This window comes from Calliopsis andreniformis, chromosome 9 (genome assembly GCF_051401765.1).
Source record: "Calliopsis andreniformis isolate RMS-2024a chromosome 9, iyCalAndr_principal, whole genome shotgun sequence".
Lineage (NCBI taxonomy): Eukaryota > Metazoa > Arthropoda > Insecta > Hymenoptera > Andrenidae > Calliopsis > Calliopsis andreniformis.
The window spans coordinates 3,855,313-3,875,303 of NC_135070.1; the positions used below are offsets into that span (position 1 = coordinate 3,855,313).

At 31.1% G+C, this 19,991-nt stretch overlaps 4 protein-coding genes across 6 annotated transcripts; 1 reads left to right on the top strand and 3 right to left on the bottom strand.

The window, feature by feature from the left end:
- Positions 1-82: 82 nt before the first annotated feature.
- Positions 83-5,727, bottom strand: LOC143183306 (serine/threonine-protein kinase Nek8). The gene is made up of 6 exons (XM_076384831.1): positions 5,394-5,727; positions 5,247-5,337; positions 2,089-2,256; positions 1,514-1,674; positions 1,284-1,440; positions 83-364 (listed from the first exon to the last, which is right to left on the bottom strand). The coding sequence occupies exons 1-6, from the start codon at positions 5,480-5,482 to the stop codon at positions 83-85; spliced, it is 948 nt and encodes a 315-aa protein (XP_076240946.1). The 5' UTR covers positions 5,483-5,727.
- Positions 5,728-5,860: 133 nt separating this feature from the next.
- On the bottom strand, positions 5,861-11,429 carry Duba (Deubiquitinating enzyme A). 3 transcript variants are annotated; one of them, XM_076385222.1, is made up of 12 exons: positions 10,937-11,429; positions 10,742-10,834; positions 10,113-10,204; positions 9,894-10,027; positions 9,672-9,820; positions 9,423-9,578; positions 9,193-9,349; positions 8,894-9,105; positions 7,878-7,997; positions 7,652-7,807; positions 7,395-7,581; positions 5,861-7,301 (listed from the first exon to the last, which is right to left on the bottom strand). In XM_076385222.1, the coding sequence occupies exons 1-12, from the start codon at positions 11,072-11,074 to the stop codon at positions 7,159-7,161; spliced, it is 1,737 nt and encodes a 578-aa protein (XP_076241337.1). In that variant the 5' UTR covers positions 11,075-11,429; the 3' UTR covers positions 5,861-7,158. The 3 variants fall into 3 exon arrangements, with proteins under 3 accessions (XP_076241337.1, XP_076241338.1, XP_076241339.1); XM_076385223.1 differs by lacking the exon at positions 10,742-10,834; XM_076385224.1 differs by lacking the exon at positions 7,652-7,807.
- A 1,565-nt stretch (positions 11,430-12,994) lies between these two features.
- Positions 12,995-17,400, top strand: D12 (YEATS domain containing 2 homolog D12). The gene is made up of 4 exons (XM_076385474.1): positions 12,995-13,369; positions 13,553-16,209; positions 16,868-16,941; positions 17,080-17,400. Exons 1-4 carry the CDS (start codon positions 13,285-13,287, stop codon positions 17,195-17,197), a joined length of 2,934 nt encoding a protein of 977 aa, XP_076241589.1. The 5' UTR covers positions 12,995-13,284; the 3' UTR covers positions 17,198-17,400.
- Positions 17,401-17,482: 82 nt separating this feature from the next.
- On the bottom strand, positions 17,483-19,371 carry LOC143183768 (uncharacterized). The gene is made up of 4 exons (XM_076385475.1): positions 19,301-19,371; positions 18,670-19,155; positions 17,894-18,596; positions 17,483-17,828 (listed from the first exon to the last, which is right to left on the bottom strand). The coding sequence occupies exons 2-4, from the start codon at positions 19,139-19,141 to the stop codon at positions 17,618-17,620; spliced, it is 1,386 nt and encodes a 461-aa protein (XP_076241590.1). The 5' UTR covers positions 19,142-19,155; positions 19,301-19,371; the 3' UTR covers positions 17,483-17,617.
- Between the last annotated feature and the right edge of the window lie 620 nt (positions 19,372-19,991).

A 19,991-nucleotide genomic window follows, 5' to 3' on the forward strand; every position in this document is an offset into this window, starting at 1 on the left:
AATTAAACATAGTTAGTTAATTGATGATATGTTCGAAAAGTTTTATCATCAGTATGGCTGTACATTTTCACGAGCTATTCAATTAAAAATATTCTGTGCGAGGTTTCAAAAATTTTAAAAACGTTTCTGAACTGAAACTATCATCGTTTTGATCTGCTACACACGGAATTCGACCTAAGTTTAAATAGATTCGAGTAATATAAGGTACGAGATAAGGACAAAGAACTAATTTATCCGCACTTGGACGAGAAACAGGTTCTTTCCTTAACATTTTTGAAATTAAATTAACGACAGTTTCTGGAGTTTGTGTTAGAAAAGGCCGAGGTTTTTCTTCGCACGTCATCTTTATGGTACCTGCCAAAGTCTGAAAAGAATACAAGTTTATTTTTTAATTTTGTCTACGATCGTACTCAATTTCAATTATATCTTAGGAAAGAAGTTTCTTTTCTTGTTAAAAATATCGATTGTTTGTTTCTAACGAAACATTGTAACTTTTAATAAGATTCAAAATGGCACTAGAATTTAAAATAGTAATGCAGAGTAAGTGTAGTGCCCAGCACATACATTCGTGCCCTACGATTAAAAGCAAATCGTGGGAAATAAATAGGAAAACTGTATTGGTTATTACAATTTTAGGAGTTGGCAAAGAAGGTATCAATTTATTTTATGACCTCATAGATTTCTCGCAAAAAAACAGTACTAAATAGTTTATGTTATTCTGCAATAGACAACGTTATGCAGAAAGGAAAAGTAGGAGCAAGACGAATTTAGTAAACACGAGAAAGGTGTGCTCCATGACTTTAGTATGGCTGATCAACTACGTTATACTTTATACACAGAGTACTGAACAAGTGTTAGAAATTTGAAGAACTGATTCCATGTGTCAAAATATATAGAACGAAACTGAAGAATGACGACATTGGCTATTAATTGTTGCAAAAACGTCTAAAAATCGTATGACGTGTGTCTGACTTGTAACATATTCTACTTCCGTATTCTACTGCATCAGACACAGCGAAGTTAGTAAAATAAGTTCGAGTTATAAAAACACATTTTACGCACTTTCTTAACAATTAATAACTCGGAAATGAAACCTGAAATGCAATTTGCTACAACAACTACAAACAGTAGTTGAGAGGAAACATAGGTAGATTATAATAATAGAATCTTCTATGAAAAAATATACCTATAGTTTCATGAATAAAAAAATTTTTTTTAAAAATCGATGTTCTACAAAGAAAAAGGAAATTCTTTCCTTAACAAAGAAATTGCAACAAATTTACCATGGCAGAAAATGGAAGCCGTTTTGTAACCATTTCATAAAGAATGACACCCATACTCCATATATCACACTTATAATCATACGGTTGGCCTACTAACATTTCTGGGGCCATGTAATAAAATGATCCAGCTCGACACATAGTCGATGGATCTGTCAGTCTATAACAAATATTATTACTTCAAATATTAAATATACACAGGTAATCATTACATGTTTTACGTTAAATCTTACTCTTGAAAATTTTTGGAAACACCAAAATCTCCAATTTTAACTATATCACCGCGACTTCCGGTTAACATAATATTTTCCGGTTTCAAATCCCGATGAAGCAGTTTCTTGAAATGTATATGATGGACCCCGAGAACAATTTGTGAGAATAAATACAGCGTATCCTATGAAAAAGTATGTAACTATGTACTAATTTCAACATAAATTGAATGATACAATGAAATGTGAAACTTGAAAATTGTTATAAAAAAGATACAATGAAAAAGAACAGTAGAAAATTTAAAAAAATAATACAAGTTCCTTTTCTTTAAACAACTCCTCAATATTTCTACTTGCAATTTTGATTCACTTCCAAAACCATTGTAATATAAACGTATATTTGTGATCTAGAGTGTTTGAAACTTTAACATTTCACTTTAAGAATAATTAAAAAAATATGTGCTTCTGGTAGAGGTATGTGGGTACCCGAGATTTTGGCTTCGTGTTGGGTTGTACAATAGATTGTAAACAATTTTATATCCATAAACTGTAAAGTGTGAATGAAGCAATAAATAATAAATAAATAAATAAAAACTCACTTCTTCCTTTAGTGGCGTTTGACGATTCTCCAACAAATCTTTCAAAGTACATCGTGTTGCATATTCCATAAGGATATAACAATTATTATTTTCTACCCAAGCTCCATAATAAGCTACGATATTAGGATGCCTTAAGGTATTTAATGCCTGTACTTCACCTAATATGTTCTACACGTCAATATAAATAAATTCTTAAGAATTAATCAAAATATGTTTAAAAAAATTAAATTAATTTCTGGAAAGTGAAAAACTAAATAGATGGAAATGACAGGTGTTGCATTATGGCCTCGATACGAGTCCATAGATAGGACAAGGTAAGTTTGTATCGAGAGCTGGATAATATTCTGTCCGCCTTTGTTCTTTGCCGCAGTGGCTGCAACAGGCTGAGGGTAGATACTTACATATGTTGTATAGAAACTGTTATAAATAGAACAGTTCTCGGTCTTATTGGTTGCGGTTTCGGTTTCGCTTCTTCAGAACCGATATTATATCGGTTCCATAACTGTTATTTTTCGGTTCTAAATATATCAGTTCCAAAACGAAATTATGCAGTAATTAGAATCGTTAGATACCACTCAATTTTACTATTTTACTATTTTACAATATTACTTTTTTACGAATTTAAGATTTAAAATAAATTATTATTATTATTATAAACCAAATGAAGTTTCTTGAGTTTTATTTGACGCTAATAAAAAGTAGATTATTTTAAACTAAAAAAAAATTAAAAATATTGTAAAATCGTAAAATGATAAAGTCAGAAAATGGTAAAATGGTAAAACCGCGAAATTGTAAAATCATAACTATTTTTAATCTTTATCCCTACTTTATAGGAGAAGAAACAAAATAGAGGATATAAGTGAATGAATATGAGTAGGAATGAATGCAATCGGAAGAGGTTTCATCTATTTAACGGGGATAACCGTCTGTAAGTTTCAAAGAATCAATATTTTTTCTTACATGTTTACTTAGACTAATATTTTAGTAAAATTTGAAAATAAGTCTTGTGAAAAAATTTGTAGAAATAGCGAAGTTATAGACTTTTTAACAGAACAGTGCAGATAGATCTTGGATACCAGATAACTATTAATATGTTTAAACAGTACTGTTTCAGTTTTTCATTTTAGATATGATATACAGACGTTTTCAGGGCCACTGTTCAGAAAACAAGCGCGTATGTATAACTTTTGAAAATATATTTTTTTAACCCAAATTTTTTTCGAAATAGTTCAAGCTTTCTCAAATAGTGAAAACGAAGTAAACACAGAAAAAATAGATCAAGCCTTTGAGCTATAATAAAATGAAGAAATTGCCTGTATTCCAGGACGGTACAAACGGTTATTCCCCCTTAAACGCGAACAAAAAATACAAGTTCTGCAAAGTGAGAAAAATATCCTAATCCATCTCCTGTTATAAAACTACAAACTACAATCAATTAAAGTATCAGTGATAGCGATGGACTCATATCGAAGCAACATTGCAATGAGTAGGCCAGGTTTAAGAGAGGGCCATAGTCCCGAGCCTCACCTTATAAGGGGCTTCATTTTTTCATATACTAAAATAAATTTCTGCAAATACTTAAGAAAAAAATTATTTTTGATTTATTAATGTTTTTCTTCATATGTCACATTTACTTTGGAGCTTTAAAGTTCATTTTGGACCAAAGATTGAAAATAGTTATTCTTTATAAAATCCTCTCAAAAAGTAGGGAATATTTTAGTGCACTATCAACACCCCCCTCCCGCTTTTCATATCAATTGTTATCAATCGTTGTCCAGCTCCGGGCCTCATAAAATCTTAATCCGCCCTGGCAATGAATAATGTATTCAATCTTACATACAGGTTGTGTCAGAAAATATTGGACGTTTTTAAAGGGTAAGTTCTAGACACGAAGAGAATAAAAAAAGTTCGCTTAGTTATTTGGTTATACGCTACTTTATATTGTATAAAACTATACCCTTTAAACCAATAAAGGCTCAAAATTGCGTAAACAATATTTCAGTCGGCATTTTTTTTAGTAAATTTATATTATTGAATTCTGCTCGTTCATTATTACTGTTATATTGCATTTACGTAATTTTTGGCCTTAATGGGTTAAGGTCCTCCTAGGGCCTAGCTGCTAGGCCCAGAAATATTCCGGTCTTTTAAATGAGTGATGAACAATCATGGATCTTAAAGATATCACACCGTACGGAATATAAAATAACGTATAAATTGAAAAATAAGCGTTTCTAGGCATATGTACCATTTTATTATCTTCGCGTCTAAAACTTACTAAAAATTGTCCACATTTTTTGGTACACCCTGCATAGATTTCGCATTAACAGATGTAATATTATATAGCTATTAGATATACGTAATTAACGTGAAAATGTGTGTCTTACATTCTTATTGTTAGTAAAGGTTTCTATTTCACGTATGTGTAAATACACGTGTGCGCAAATATTACCGTATCTATTGTTATTTTAAATTATTTAAATACTCAGAATATTTAAATACGTTTATATGAATAATTTGCGTAATAAAAATATATTTTTATAGATTTCTAAAATGCAAAAAACAATAACAAATTTCAACATAATTTTGCTTCTATTAAAATTTAATCTTTTGCTTTATTATAAGAAAGTTAACATATTTACATTAAGGAATAGAATAACGTTAATACATGTTTACACATGCATTTAAATGCACACGAAATATAGACCTCTATTTAATATCAATCTACATACACAAATATTTTTCTAGATAGGCATTACAGGCAAATAAGATTTATTCGAAACTATTTTATTTTGCCATTTTCCTCTATAACAAAAATTCGCTCTATTACCGTATCTATATTACACAAAGGGCCCGAAATATCATAAATACGAAAAAAATTGTATTGCAAAAGTTTTAGTAGATTGCAAGTGACAATTCATAATATTTTATGTGCTTTATGTTTTATAATGATATTAAAGTACCTGACACAATAGAAAACATTATGAATCCTTGCAATTAACTAAGAATTTTCATCAGAGTTTTAGAAGTATATGAACACACATTTACCATTGTACGATCTTTCAAGAAACATATAGTATATATTTCAGCACTAACGGTATAAAATAAATTTTATATAATGTTATATGTATTATTACTTTGACTCTTTCAACGCTTCTCACCTTGATGGAATGAGCATTTAGTGCATCAAAAACTTGTTCTTTCACTACAAACGGTTTAGAGTCTTTTTTTCTTCGTACTAAGTAAACAGATCTAGAAAGAATAAATAATGAAAAAATAAAAAAATTTAATTTAGCTTAAAAACGTACCCAAATGTCCCTCGACCTAACAATGTTTCATTTACATAATCATTTATATGCATTGACATGTTTGTTGGTAGAGTAAATGGTAAACACATGTAAATACGATGATCCACCACTATAATATGGCTAATCGATTTAAGTGGTACACAATAGTACAAATGTTTTGGTTTTTTAAATATATTAAAAATGCTTACTTATTCGTAATTAAACATCTAAAAATTAGCCATATATTTAATAACACAATCAACAAAAATGTTCTGATTTCCGTGAATAATCAAATAAACATAAGACATTGATTTGACTAATTTTACCAAATAATGACGCCATTATTTTGTTATTAAGTAATTTCTTAAAAATATCAATAAATTCATCTTTTACTTCAGGAATAAAAAATCAACGCAGCTCACACCTCAACATTAATGAATTATTTAACTTATTATTTAACAAACAAATTTAAGCACATTTTGGGAATGTTATGTGCACGAATCTTAGATTTATTATTCATAAAAAGTGTTTACAAAAACACATTGTCCTGCATCATAATTTATGAGATTACTTTAATATTAATTAATATTCCTAGAACTTGTATCTTATCAAACACCCTATACATATTATCAAGTTCGTATTGTAAACGATTTTTAAACGTTTTGAAACCAACGTATGACTATTTCTGAATTAATAGCACACACCATAGGAAAGGAAAAATTTCGGCTTTACTTTACGTCGTAGCAATTTTATTTATAGTGTTTTTACAAATAACGCATTAAAGATTTTCCTAAAGCGTTTAAGTGTACTATACTGTACCACGAAAAAAATGTCACAACTACGCAGTTTATCAGATTAGATTGTATATTTTGCAATAATAAACGTTGTATCTGAGAATACGTAGAGAATTTTAGGATAATCTAACACTGTCTGTGGTAGTGACAAGAAAAGGGACTGCTTTTGCGTTCATATAAAATATCAATCCTGGTGAAGTGAAACGCTGCGGGCAGGAGAAATGTATAACTACTCTGGTGTTCAAAAAGTGCAGTAATGGCGATGCGTGTATCTTTCCTTTTTTAGAATACTTATGCACACATCGACTATTCAGGGAAAAAATCGAACGATTATGCTCACTGCATAACATTTACTCCAATGAAAAAGCAAACCATCTTATACCCTAATGTAATGCACAATTTGATGATATTGCAATATATACAGAGTGTCTCATAAGATGCATACGTATCTGTCAAATGAAAAATGTTAAAACTATAATAAAATAATTCTTGATGCTATTACGTGATTATTATAATTACGACATGACAAACATTAAACATATTTTGGGTTTAATCACTTTCTTATTTAGTTTGTGAACATACAATAATTTTCATCGCTGTTTCCATAAACAAAAACAGTAATCTTTTTTAAATATGCATTTACTTACAACTTGGTTATGTATAAACCTAGAGTAAACTATCAATAAAAGTTATTATAACATGATCTGTTGTTAGTAACTTTAAAGTAAAATTTATTAGGCATGTATTTAGCTTTGTGACGCGCACTGGTGCCAAGTCACAGTGTAATCATTAATGACTTTTGGCAGTTGATAATCATTAATGACTTTTGGCAGTTGATAATCATGTGATAACATTAAGAATTACTTTAGTTTTTAATTTAGAACTGTCTTACTTTTTTATATATATCACACCCTATGAAAAACACTGCATATAAATGCTATATGCTTTTGCTGCAGTATTTCTTTGAACTTCATCGATAACGATTTTAAGAATTAACTGTTATTGGAATCTAATATATTGTTAGTATCGTTTCCAGATGGAGAACTTCGTGATTGTTTCAAGCTGTCTAAGTATTCCTGTTGCGACGCTGCCAACACTTGAGAGAGTATGTCACTATCCTCCCAATCAGTTAAACCTAATTACGTATAAATATAGATTTTATTTAAATCATTTTATAATGAAAATCATTGTCGTTAAGATCTACTATAACCTATAATCAAATGCTTACCGAATACTTCCGGAGGAAGGCGATTGAACAACGAGATATCTGGTGAAGCGTGAGTTTCCTTACTGCTTCCTGGCATAGGTTCCTGAGAAATTTTAGATTCAAAATCTGGAGCATGATGAGATATAGCCGAACCTTGAGTTGACTGATGCTGTGGCGATCTCTTATTGTATCTTACTGCATCGTTTACCTGAAATTATTAATATAATATATAAATTTTTAAATTATATCGTTACAAAACGTTCATGTATAGAACGGACCTTAGGTGAATTGCGTAAAGTATCTTGGCTAGTTTGGGTCGTGGTTGGAGAAGAAGTATGACTACGTTGTTGTCCACGACCTCCATGGGGATGAAAATGTGTATGACTGTGTTGCGCACTTGTCACTGTACTTGTACTGCTACTACTAGCTGATCGCTTTATTTGAAAACCAGGACTTTTAATACCGCTAGTACAAAACGACAGACAAAAATTACACGCAACTTACCGCTTTTCGCATTTCATTGTCCCTTAACCATTGCAAGTAACTTTCTCTGGCAACTTGTTCCTCTATTGCTTCGTTTGTTGCTTCCCAGTCGGTTGCTTTTATTTTATCTTCTAGCATCGTCTGTAATACAAAATACAGACAGTCCTTTTTAGTTTGTTAATACAGGTTGTGATAAGTACAGCCTTTGATATTTTAAGTGGTAGTAGGAGATCCAAATTGAAACACAAAATGTCCTATGACATAGTGTCAGATTCATTTTCATTTTGTAGTAATAATACCTTGAAGCCATGTTTTGAAACGAAGAGTAGCTCGCGCATATCAGTGAGACAAACACATTGAAAGAGTCCGTTGACCTAGACCATTCGGTTGCTTCAGAAGGTTGTTTGGTTTGGAAAGCCCTTAACACGTGTTAAGGCCCTCATAGACACAAGTTCTTCAATGGGACTTCTACTGTAAGCGGTCCCTCCTGATTGGGTTACTGGGTCATCTTGAACAGCTGATTGCTGACAGTCTTTTGATCTACACTTCATCTGTGTATTTTACATACACTCCCGTCCATAAATTACAGGACACTTTATACATTCTCGTCCATTGCATACGTTTCGTGACTTATGGATGAGAGTATAGGTTCCACAAGCATTTTTGATATTTAAAACTTTATAAAAATTAAACCGTAAGAGATAGAGCTTTAAACTTAGAACTAAAATGTATTAAGACTTTTTTTCTTCATTTCTGTCCTTCAATGCATCTGTAAAATTACAGAATTTTCTGATTGTTAGTTTAGTATATAGATATGTTAACTTTGAAACATTATCATTGCAAAACGAAGGCAAATCGGACACTATGTCATAGGACATTTCGTGTTCCAATTTGGATCTCCTACCACCCCTTAAAATATCTAAGGCTATATTTGTTACACCTTGTTTGATCAGTTTTTATCTGTATTCGACTTTATTACCTGCATACTAAATTAATTTCACTCTAAAATAATTGAAAAATAAAATAAGTTTGTCTACCTGTTCAATATGTAGATCTTCACTTTGACGAACAGCGTCAGATATAAGTTGTCGATCCGCAGCACCAGGATTATATGATGGTAAACCGAGTCCAACACCAATGGTAGCTTTATATGGATCTACTATACTATTATAATGACTACCACGTTGATAAGATAATCGTATTGGTTCATTATCACTTTCAACCATTGTATGGAAGATATTGATAGGTTCTATATAGAAGTACAAAGGAGTATCACTAATAACTAAAAAAGTTTGTTTCCAGTCTAGAAATCATGTAAGCATATATTTATACATACCAGTACTGTAGCAATACAATTGAATACTGCGATTATACATTTCAGACATTGCTTGCATTTCTATATGATTTCCATGAACGTATTCCTGTCGTTTTCTATCTACATACGTGCTAAAATCTTCCGCTACGAAGTGAGAAAAAAATTCTTGATTGGAAGCCTATAAAGGGTAATTAATACAATCAATACATTTATCTTGAAACAACAATTGAAATTACATTTATATTACTCACAATATAGTCCATACAATGTTTCCGTACTACACCATGCATTTCTTGATCACCATAAACTTGATCTGCAACAGCTCTGAAGAGACATGCTCCATCTTCACCCATTTTCTTAACAATAAAGCCCATTTTCCGCATTCGTTTCTCAAACCATCGGTCTCGCTATATACGTAAAGAAATTATTTTAACAATTATATATTCAGATAATGAAATGCTGAACTTTAATCTTTCAAAAAAATAATAAATTAATTTAACCTCCTGCCATTCAGCTAGTGTAAGATTATTCCCAGTCCTGCCAGTATATTCGTCCCCACTATTATAACCATTGGCTAATTCATGTTCTAAATTTGCAGCAGCTCCAACAATAGCCATTCGATTATTGGTTATTACACTAGCATCTGTAGCTGAATAAATCAAATCAAGTAAGATTTTACATATAAAATTTGTAAATAAGAATAGAATATTGTGAATACAAACCTTGTAAGCCACTACAAGAGGCAGTAGGTGGTGTAGCTTGCCGTTCTCTTTCTCGTTCCCTTTCTCTGTCCCTCTCCCGACCTCTATCTCTTTCCCTTTCACGTTTGGAACGTGAATTTCTTCCAAGGCATCCACTGATCAATGATAATTAAATATGAGACAAATGATAATGTGATTGTATAATAACTACAAATTTTTCATTTCGCATGAATCATATACCTGTGTGGACTTGCTCGTTGCCTATGACGTTTGCCATGACTTGGACCACCTCCTTCTTCAAAATGTTTGTCTTCTCGTCGGTCAACACTGGCCTATAATTTAAAAATAACGTAAAAATATAAATTAAATAATGCACATAAACATTATGGTTTATAATTCATTTTCAATTTTCATATATACATTTTAATAAGAGGATAGGTGTCGTCTAGGGCAAAAAAGTATTTTTAAAAATCAGTACCATATTACTTGCGTATGGTATACAAGGCCATATTTCAATTATTTGATTATTAATGAGGCAAATGAAGAACAATTAATAGAAAATATACAATAACTATATTTGTGATGGGTTCTGTGTTTGGAAGTCTCAATATGTCAACTATCAGATTCAAAATGGAACAAATTCTATTTCATAAATCAACAAAAACACTGTTTCTATTCGAGTTACATATCACCATCAATAATTAAATCATTATTAATTATAAATGTTCAAATTGCAGTAAAATTAACAGCACGATCATTAATAAATAATACATTAAGCTCAAAGCTGCATTTTGTACCGTAACTTATATAAACATATAACATCGAAAGAATGATTAAAAATATAAAAAAATGGTCCTTTTATTTCTCACCTCGTAGGAACTACCGGTAAGAACGATAGAACCAGATCCGTGATCGGTTTGAACACCGTGGAGATCGACCGCGAAACCGTTCGCTGCACGTACCTGTCACGGTTCGCAAAAGGTCGTTTAAGGTTCACTCTCGCAACTACTATGCAAGGTATAGGCCCGACTACCATAGTCACAAAAAGGAGATTATTCATTCACCTGATAAGGGCTATTGGGTAGAGCGATGGTTCCGGAGTTATGCTCGTTTTGCACTCCGTGAACATCGACTTCGGAAGTGCTGCCTCCTTCTCGTCTATCTTTTGAGGCGTTTGTCTTCTTCTTCGACAGAATGGTCATCTTGCGTAATCGATCGTCGGTGGTCGTTGGTCGCGATGCTCGTTCGACGAGACCTCAGAACGGAACCTCTCACAGGCTCTCGCTCAGCTGCACCTTGAACCCCCGTACTTCCTTTCTGACTACCGATCTGCTGCCCACTTATTTATTATTATTCTTGTAGGATATTCACGAAGTCCGTTCAAGTATGTGAACTCAAATCAGATCATAGAACCGCGACGTCGCCGACGAGTTCTTGGAAATCCGAATCAAAGCGATGTTACGCTTCGTAAAAGCCACAACATTATACTTTTGATAACCAACTACTACATTAATTCTTGTTATTTCGAATGTTTTGTCAGACAGCCATGACTACACTTGCACACACTGCCAGGCTAATCATGTTGCCAATTTTTCGAGTAACATTTTCCCCAGGGTACACTGTGAAGAAAATCCCTGCGTAATATTTTGTTACTAAACACTGAGGAATCGCGAGAATTGAATAATGTTTCACGCGATTTTTAATACAATTTTATGGAGTATGTAATTATGTTACTTCAGTCGGCTAAAAGAAAATTTGTAAATAAAAGTTTCAAGTTGGTGAGAAAGTAAAGTTTTTAACTATACGTGTTGAATTTTTTAATTCTGCTTCATAGGTAATAAATCCGCAAGCAAGAATGTTTCTTTGTAATAACGGTCTTAGAAACTCGACAGCAAAAATTTCTTGTTTTTTTTTCTTACGTCTTATTTTTTTGTAAAGCGTACACTTTATTATAAAATTTATTACCAACTTTAAATACATAACACATAACAATTACTTCACATTTGTTTTCACAGAATAGGGACCTAAAGAACGGGGCTTAAATTGCAGTTCTGTTGCGGGGTAAAAATTTGACAGGAAGGATTAGGGACAATTTTCAACCATCTTGCACCGCAAAAATAGTGTTGCCATCTATATCGTATCGCGGGAAATTATAAAGCGTATAAAACTTAAATTTAAACTTACTTTATAAGTTCTGTACCAATTTTGTCAGTATATATTAAATACGGTTATAAAAAATTTATTTTATATATTGACAAATGCTTTTTTAAGTACAAGAAATTAAGTTTTGATAAGAGTTATTTAGTGTGCAGAAAATAAAATTTGTTTATTTGTATGGTAATTCTAATGTTAAGATTACAGAAAACTTTATTTAAGAAGATTGAAATTTCTCTATTAGAGAAATCTCTATTTACAGATCATAAATTCTGCTCAGGAGTTTCCGACCCCTAAAAGCACAAAGCTTACCTATCTTCCAGAAAAGATGATAGGATGATCAAAGGATAACCCATTAGGGAAATTCAGCGAACATCACTTTTTGATTGGGTAGAAGAATCCAAGAAGGAATTTAAAAAACATATCAGAATCGGAGAAGTAATAGTATTCAATGAGCAGAAATAGAAAGATAAATCGTCAGAAATATAGATCGATTTTATCAATCAAATCAGTTGATTTACAAAAAACTTGCATTTGACAAATAAAATCAGGAACACTTAAATAGTCTAACAGTTTCGAGATATATTTCAATACATACTTGCGCCTCTCACTTCTCATTCATAATTTTCCGTCAAATTTTACAAAGTTACAATTTACCCGCAATCTGCAACATACTTAAAGAGTCAAGTTAAAATTTTGTAAATGATGTTCAGTACAATTTATTGCAGCTTTAAAAATTACTTAGGCTACTAGCAAAATATATTCTTTTTAAGTTTAAGACTTGAAGCTGAGTGCTGTTTTTACATTATAATATTCTGTAGAAGAAATGTAAAAAAAAGAGTAAAATTTGACAAGACATCAGTTTTTAAAGACACCCTGTATATGTGTTCATATTTGTAATGATAGAACCATGTATAGGATTTCACATATGATATCGAGATATTTAATAAGTTCTGTATTTTAAATAATAATTTTTTCTCAGTTAAAATGTTTCGGAGTGAAAAATTAATCTTTATTGTTTATTTAAAGAAGGTTATTCAGGGTTGTAAACGTGTTTTAGAAGAGACTTCAAAACAAAGTACAGAGCACATGTTCGGTATTTAAACGACAAAGTATTATCACAGTGAGAAGAAACGACGTTATCAATAATAAAGACACACAACGTGTATTGCAACGTAGAGGTGTTACCTATTTACGATAACGCGATATACCTCTATATTGTTTCGTCAAGATATACGTTTAAAATTGAGTATGGTAAATGAGTACTTTAAAAGATCAGGATCCCGATTACGGGTCGTCTATCGCAAACAACGAAAAGCATCAGCGTGTTTATGAAGAAAATGGTAATGTATATTTTAATAGACTTTATACAATGTTTTGTCTATAAATGTTATGTATCTAACCTGTAGCTTAATGAATATACTTCTTTTCTTAATAAAATTGCTTTTTATTAGAATTACTTTCTAGTTTTAAACGTATAATTGTAAATTCTATTACTATAAAATAACATTTAGTCTCATTTTTAGCCCGAAGCAATACCGCAAAAAAGATAACAGCTATTATCGAAAAAGAATTTTCTCAAGAAATAAATGCTAAAGAAAAAGAAGTTTTAGAAATACAAGAGAGATTGCAGAGAGCATCGAAAGTCTTGCATCTTTTACGTTATGTTATAGTTACTGATTTCTACAATCGTAAACAATGTCAAAGTTCACAAGGTGAAGAAGCAAAACAAACTCAAATTCATCCTGCTATAAAGCAATTAATAGGTAAATCACCAAAAGTATATGATAATTCAGTGGTTTCTACATCAGCAACAACATCAGACAATGGAAATTATTCTACTGCAACACATTCAACTTCAACCTTTCCCACAAATATATCTGACTGTATTTCATTGAAGTCAGAAAAGATAGAAGAGACTTCAGACTATGGTTCTTCAGAAAAGCGAGGTAATGAAGTAGATGAGGAAGTACGACCGAAAAAGATACCACGATACATTCCACCAAAAAGTGGGATTCCAGAACCACCATGTCCATCAAGAGGCATTAGGCATAAAGTTAGAAAACGGATAATTATTGGAAATATTTCAAAATGGATTCCTCCAGAATGGAGAGAAGATGCAGCTAGTCACAAGTGGACAATGTATGTTAGAGGAAATAAAGAAAATCCTGATATAGACGATTTTGTCAGTAAAGTCAGGTTTTTTTTGCATCCTAGTTATAGACCTAATGATGTTGTGGAAGTTACAGCAGTACCATTCTGTCTTTCAAGACGTGGTTGGGGTGAGTTTCCATTAAGAGTACAATTGCACTTTAAAAGTGCACTCAATAAACCGATGGATATAATTCATCATTTGAAATTGGATCGTACTTATACGGGCCTCCAAACATTAGGATCTGAAACTCTTGTCGATATATGGATTTATGCAGATTCTCGAAATTCTAAACGAAATGCGGACAAGAACGTCGTTCAATCGTGCAGTGAAAATGAATTTCAAATGGAGACAAATTCTGTTGATAATTGCAAAGTTAAAATAGAAAATGACGAACACTCTAATTTCACATTTGATTTTACTAATAAAGATGTAAATCAATCAACTGACTTGACAAATAAAGATTATGATGTGACTATTAAACAAGAGCATCTACAAGATGGTGACATTAATACAAATGTTAAATCTATTGAACAATTGCGGTTTTTTATTGAACGTGATCATGATTACTGTAAATCAAGTTATATAGACAATTTCGAAGAAAACTTGACTATCGATCATTCAGCAACGATATCGAGATTAACAAATTTACCGATAAATGAAATTTCTAAACAAGATGTAGAACAGAAAGAAAAAATGTTACAAAACACTAATTTATCTATAACCGAGTCTTCCATTAATGGAGACTTGAGTAAAGAAGAAATAAAACCACCCTCATCTTCATTAACAAATGAATTTAATCGGAGCATAATGAGAGTACTTCCATTATCTTGCTCAAGAATCCAATCTAATCTTTGTCCTTTGGAAATCTCTATTCCACCATTGTTTGAATCATCAAACAAACATGTCTTAGTTCTTCAAAATAATAAAACTATCCCTGTAGATAAATTAAATAATGATCCAACAAAATCAAAGGTAAATGTACCTGGCTTTCGTGGTATTAGTTTACTAAAAAAGCCTCCAGGTTCAAATTGTAGTGGAAAAGAAGCACAGCAAGGAATAAAATTTCAACTTTCTAAAAGTGTAGTTCTAAACGTAAATTCCAACATACCAGCATTAAAAATAGCTGAAAGAAGAAATCTACAAAACGATCGTATTCCTGATATACAAAGGGAATTGGAACCTGAACAACATATTCAGAAAGGAAATAATCAAGATGAAAAAGAATTAAAATTACAATTAAAGCCAAAAATTACTTTGGGTAAAGATAAACACAAACTACAAAATAAAAAAGAATTTTATGATGAACTTCTCAGGACAATTGAAGCAGCAAAAAATATGAATATTGAAGGATTATTGAGATTTATTATTAGAAAGATGCCCATTGTGACTCAAAATGCATCAGATTCTGAATATAAACAAATTCATCCTTATGCCTGTGTTAGTGAGGAAGAATTCTTCCAATATAGTGTTGCTAAACGAACTGCCTGTGAATGGAATCGAGCAAAAATGATACGGGGCTTTTTAAAAAAGAAGTCATTCTCAGAAGAGGAACTATGGACTATTAAAGAAATAATGATTTGGTCACGATTACATGGTCACACACCACTTTGTTCTAATATTGTTGTTCAATCAATGAAACAACAAAAAAATTCATCTACTTCTGTAATTACCAAAAGCACATTCACATGTACTGAACCTGATGCTTTTTGTAAGTGGTTACAAATGTATCCAGGTCGATCAAATGATAAATTGCTTGATTCTAATTTGCAACAGACCAATGAATTTGATGTTGAAGTTGATATTGTAAATAATGAACCTTCATTAAAAAATAAAAGAAAGGGTCTAAAAGAAAAAAAGGAAAATAAAGCATTTTCAAATACAAATATTGCAGTATTGGAACTGGAAACAAAATTAGTGCCACTTTATGACTTTGTTTGTGAAACTGCAAGAGAAATTGGTATTAAATTAATTTCTGAGGAAATTTTACCAAATGTAATATATTGTGCAGCTAGCCGAATGATAATGCAGGTAAAAACACAAATCATTCGATCTAATTGTTGATTTAATCTTCTATATCATGTAAAGTTTTATACAGAGCGCATAGCATAACGGTATCACCGTTTTTTGGACCGCTTCAACTTGTTCGGTAGAAAAATTTTACACATAAAATTAAGTAGGTTTTAGTCGCCAAAAATTGTAACAATTAAGATTTCTGAAATAAAAAAAATAGGTCACCTCAATTTTTTTTAATGGAACCATATATTTTTTAATGCATTATTTCTTATAACTCGTTGTTTTTTTTATAAAAAAGTGTTGAAAAACTTGGTTTTTCAAGTGTTTTTTGGAAAAATAAAGGTACTCACTTTGGATATGAACTCCAACCAATTCTAAAATTATAATACAATGTATATCTTCTCAAGTCATATTTACCTTTCTTACTGTTTACGCATTAAAAAATATATAGTTCCATTTAAAAACATTAAGGTGACCTATTTTATTTATAACAAAAAAATATTTAAAAAATTTTGATTATTGCAATTTATTAGCAACTAGAAACTAATTAGTTTTGCGTATAAGCTTATTCTGTTAAATTATTTGAAGTGGTCTAAAAATCGTGGATTTATAGTTTAATTCATCTTTAATTATGTCATAATATTTCATCTTATAAATGTTTACATTTTTTTAGGCTGTTGAGTGTTTGATAGATGATCTGGTTCGAATGTCTTTGGCAAAAGCTTGGGAGAGATGTAGTGATAATGGGTAAATATAATTCTTTTTCATCAGAAACATTCATTTGCATGTATATTTTTATAAAACTCACAATTACTCATTGTACCGTAAACGTCAATGTAAATTTTATATCACAAAATCGTGACAGTCTTTTCTTCTAATTTATAGATATCCGAAGGTAATCGTTTTGGATGATGTACGTAGAGCACTCTTAAATCGTGAAGAATTTGATATCTTTACGAATCAAGGGCTGGGTTCAAAATACCGACTGACAGCAATGGATTAATTGAAAACTTTAAAATAAAATAAAATAAAATCGAAAAATTAATAACAAACGAAAGATATGCTGTCATAATTGAAACTCAAGCAATACACTTATTCTAATAGTATGTTTCAGTACTATTTCGTCCAATCGAAACCTCACCCCTGTACAAATTTATATTTGAATGGACAATTGCGAAATTTTTTACGAATAAATATTTAGACATTTTTGTTTTGTTATCTTTCGACCCCTGCTCTGTTATCCTTATATTTTTTTAAGTAGTTTCATTTAAGTTCTATTCGTAGCTTAACTTCAAAATAAACAAATTACTTCATGGAGGCATAAAAAATAAACAAAAAACCATGAGAAAAGAGATTAAGTATAAAATATTAAGTGTCAATTAACTTTTCATAGAAGTTTGCTCACTAGACTTTCCTTAATTATTCATCGCATAATAACGTAGTCATTTTCTTGCATGGACGCTTGAGTTTGTAGATTACCTAAAGCAATATCTCTTAATCGAGGTGACATAGGAACATAAATACAGTTATCCATTATTCTGTTAAATGTAAATTCATTTCTTCTGCCCATTATAGAATGTCGGTTAGATGTTACAGATACGATACTGCGATCAGAAATCCGAATGTCGTGCAACCTTAAAATATGTAAAATTAAATAAAATATAAATCAAATTAATTATCATTAATTATAAATACAAACCTGGCACCTTTCATGGATTCTGAGGCACATCTTTGTCGTGGAGGTAAAGGTGGTGGTTCTTCTGATGGACGATTATGAAAGAATTGATCCATGTAGAAATTAGAAGTACTTGCTTTGCAACTTTCTGTTTCATCTGAGATTTCCTCATAAATTCCAGAAGCTACAGAAATGTCAGAAATTCTTCTGTCATGAGGAACAGATAAACCTAAATTTGGGCCACTAATATTTGGAACACTATCTGGTTCTGGTTGATAAACATGTTCAGTCACATTATTATATATCTTAGAATTCATTCCTTCACGTCCTATATCACTCTCTCGATTTCTGTTGAACATTCTTAATTCTGTCCTATTCACAACTGTGCAATTGCGTCGTATTTCTTCACAGAGTGACAATCTAAGATCACCTTCGCTTAAACTTAGAAGTCTTCGATTGATTTTATTTCTTGGCCCACGTCCCTGTGTGACTAAATCTTGTAGCAATTTACTAGCTTCTAAACAAAACATATGAAGCTCTCCAATTCCACCACGGAATTCTTTACTTGTATGAATTACACAAATACATTTAACATCTTCTGGTTGACCAGCTGTTATCAAATGAAATTGATTGAACTCTTTCCATTCAAAAGTTTCTATTACTTCACCAGAGGAAATATCTTTTATAAGGATTCCTATTGTGTTAGTAATTAAGTCACCATATAGACCTATTAAAGTATAGCAATAATTAGAAATAAATTTAAATATATAAGCTCTTTTTATAATAAAAGCTTATAGTACCAGTGAGTCCTGATGCTTTGGAATGTGCATTATCAATAAGAGATACGTTATAAGATCCAGATTCACACTGATGCCTCCTAGGTTTTAACAATTGCCTAATATTTGTTATCCAACGTTGAGATTCTATCTCTGAATTACCAGCTAGATACAATAATGGTTTCCTTTCTTTGGTACGAAATATACCAAAGGCGAATTGCTTGGATCTAGATTGAGTACGACAAACAATAGCATCTAATGGTACTATTATAGAATTATCTTGGTCATTTGGTGAGACAGTACTGGTGCTACTAATGCCATAATCAAGTTGTACTTTAATCCCTAAATCAGGACTTAGCTTTTTTATTGAACACCAATGTCTTTTCCAAACTTTCCGTGGCGCTAACGCTCTCTTTTTAACCTTTTGAACCTTATATTTACCACCAAGATATTTAATATCTAGAAACCCACAGATCTCAGTGTTTTCTTCAGTCATTCCGTTAGCTATATCTGAAATATTTTATGTGAATGTTTACACTATCAATAGACTGTTTTCAAGGTATAAATAATAATATAATGTATATTATCAAAAAGCTCTTTGTATGTATAATAAAATATAATACGAACATACGAAAAACTTTTGAAAATAAATTACCTTAAATTTATTAAAAGCTACGATAGTGAGATTTTCATACAATAAAGAATAATATAACGAGAATCGTAGTTTATCTCCTGGGAGAAAAACAGATAAAATTAAATGGCTACATTTCTGTTCACACACTAAATACTGAAACTCTTTAAATACAAAAGATCTCGTATGTTTACAAAAACGTCCGCCCATTCGATGTATATTTTCTTGTTTGTATTATTGTTTATTAACTGCTCAACTCCTAAATCTTGAACTCAATACTACCAACAGAATAGAATATTCGATTAGCGCCAGCTAGTAAGAAAACTTATAATTCCCTACACCAGATTTTTATACTTATTATTATAAATTATAAATTATTATTACGCTGTTATTAGTTGTTAATAGCTGTTAATAGCCATTTACAAAGAATGTGTTAATAATAAGAAAAATGTAAGAAAAAGGCTTACTAGAAATACGTGCAACATAAACATTGCGTTCTTTTAACGCACTATTTGAGTAGATCTATGCGCAGGCGTAAAAGATCATGATCTATTTGTGACTGTTGTGGCAGAAAAATTAAAACAATGTAGGTATTAAATAGTTTACTGAAATTTTCACGCATTCTTGTACGATATGTTTTGTCCAACTTTCATGACTAAATAATTGATTAATAAATAGGGCCGCATTTACACTTTTGGAGACCAATAAGTTTCAA

Excerpts from the sequence above, each read along its gene's own strand:
- LOC143183768 (XM_076385475.1), bottom strand. The coding sequence starts at position 19,141 with ATGACTGAAGAAAACACTGAGATCTGTGGGTTTCTAGATATTAAATAT. Across the intron at positions 18,597-18,669 it reads CAAAGCATCAGGACTCACTG|GTCTATATGGTGACTTAATT; the intron begins GTACTATAAGCT and ends ATACTTTAATAG. Across the intron at positions 17,829-17,893 it reads GAATCCATGAAAGGTGCCAG|GTTGCACGACATTCGGATTT; the intron begins GTTTGTATTTAT and ends ACATATTTTAAG.
- D12 (XM_076385474.1), top strand. The coding sequence starts at position 13,285 with ATGAGTACTTTAAAAGATCAGGATCCCGATTACGGGTCGTCTATCGCA. Across the intron at positions 13,370-13,552 it reads GCGTGTTTATGAAGAAAATG|CCCGAAGCAATACCGCAAAA; the intron begins GTAATGTATATT and ends TCTCATTTTTAG. Across the intron at positions 16,942-17,079 it reads GAGAGATGTAGTGATAATGG|ATATCCGAAGGTAATCGTTT; the intron begins GTAAATATAATT and ends TCTAATTTATAG.
- LOC143183306 (XM_076384831.1), bottom strand. The coding sequence starts at position 5,482 with ATGTGTTTACCATTTACTCTACCAACAAACATGTCAATGCATATAAAT. Across the intron at positions 5,338-5,393 it reads TTAGGTCGAGGGACATTTGG|ATCTGTTTACTTAGTACGAA; the intron begins GTACGTTTTTAA and ends TATTCTTTCTAG. Across the intron at positions 1,441-1,513 it reads GTTTCCAAAAATTTTCAAGA|ACTGACAGATCCATCGACTA; the intron begins GTAAGATTTAAC and ends TATTTGTTATAG.
- Duba (XM_076385222.1), bottom strand. The coding sequence starts at position 11,074 with ATGACCATTCTGTCGAAGAAGAAGACAAACGCCTCAAAAGATAGACGA. Across the intron at positions 10,835-10,936 it reads TACCCAATAGCCCTTATCAG|GTACGTGCAGCGAACGGTTT; the intron begins GTGAATGAATAA and ends GAACCGTGACAG. Across the intron at positions 7,998-8,893 it reads AAGATCTACATATTGAACAG|ACGATGCTAGAAGATAAAAT; the intron begins GTAGACAAACTT and ends TTTGTATTACAG.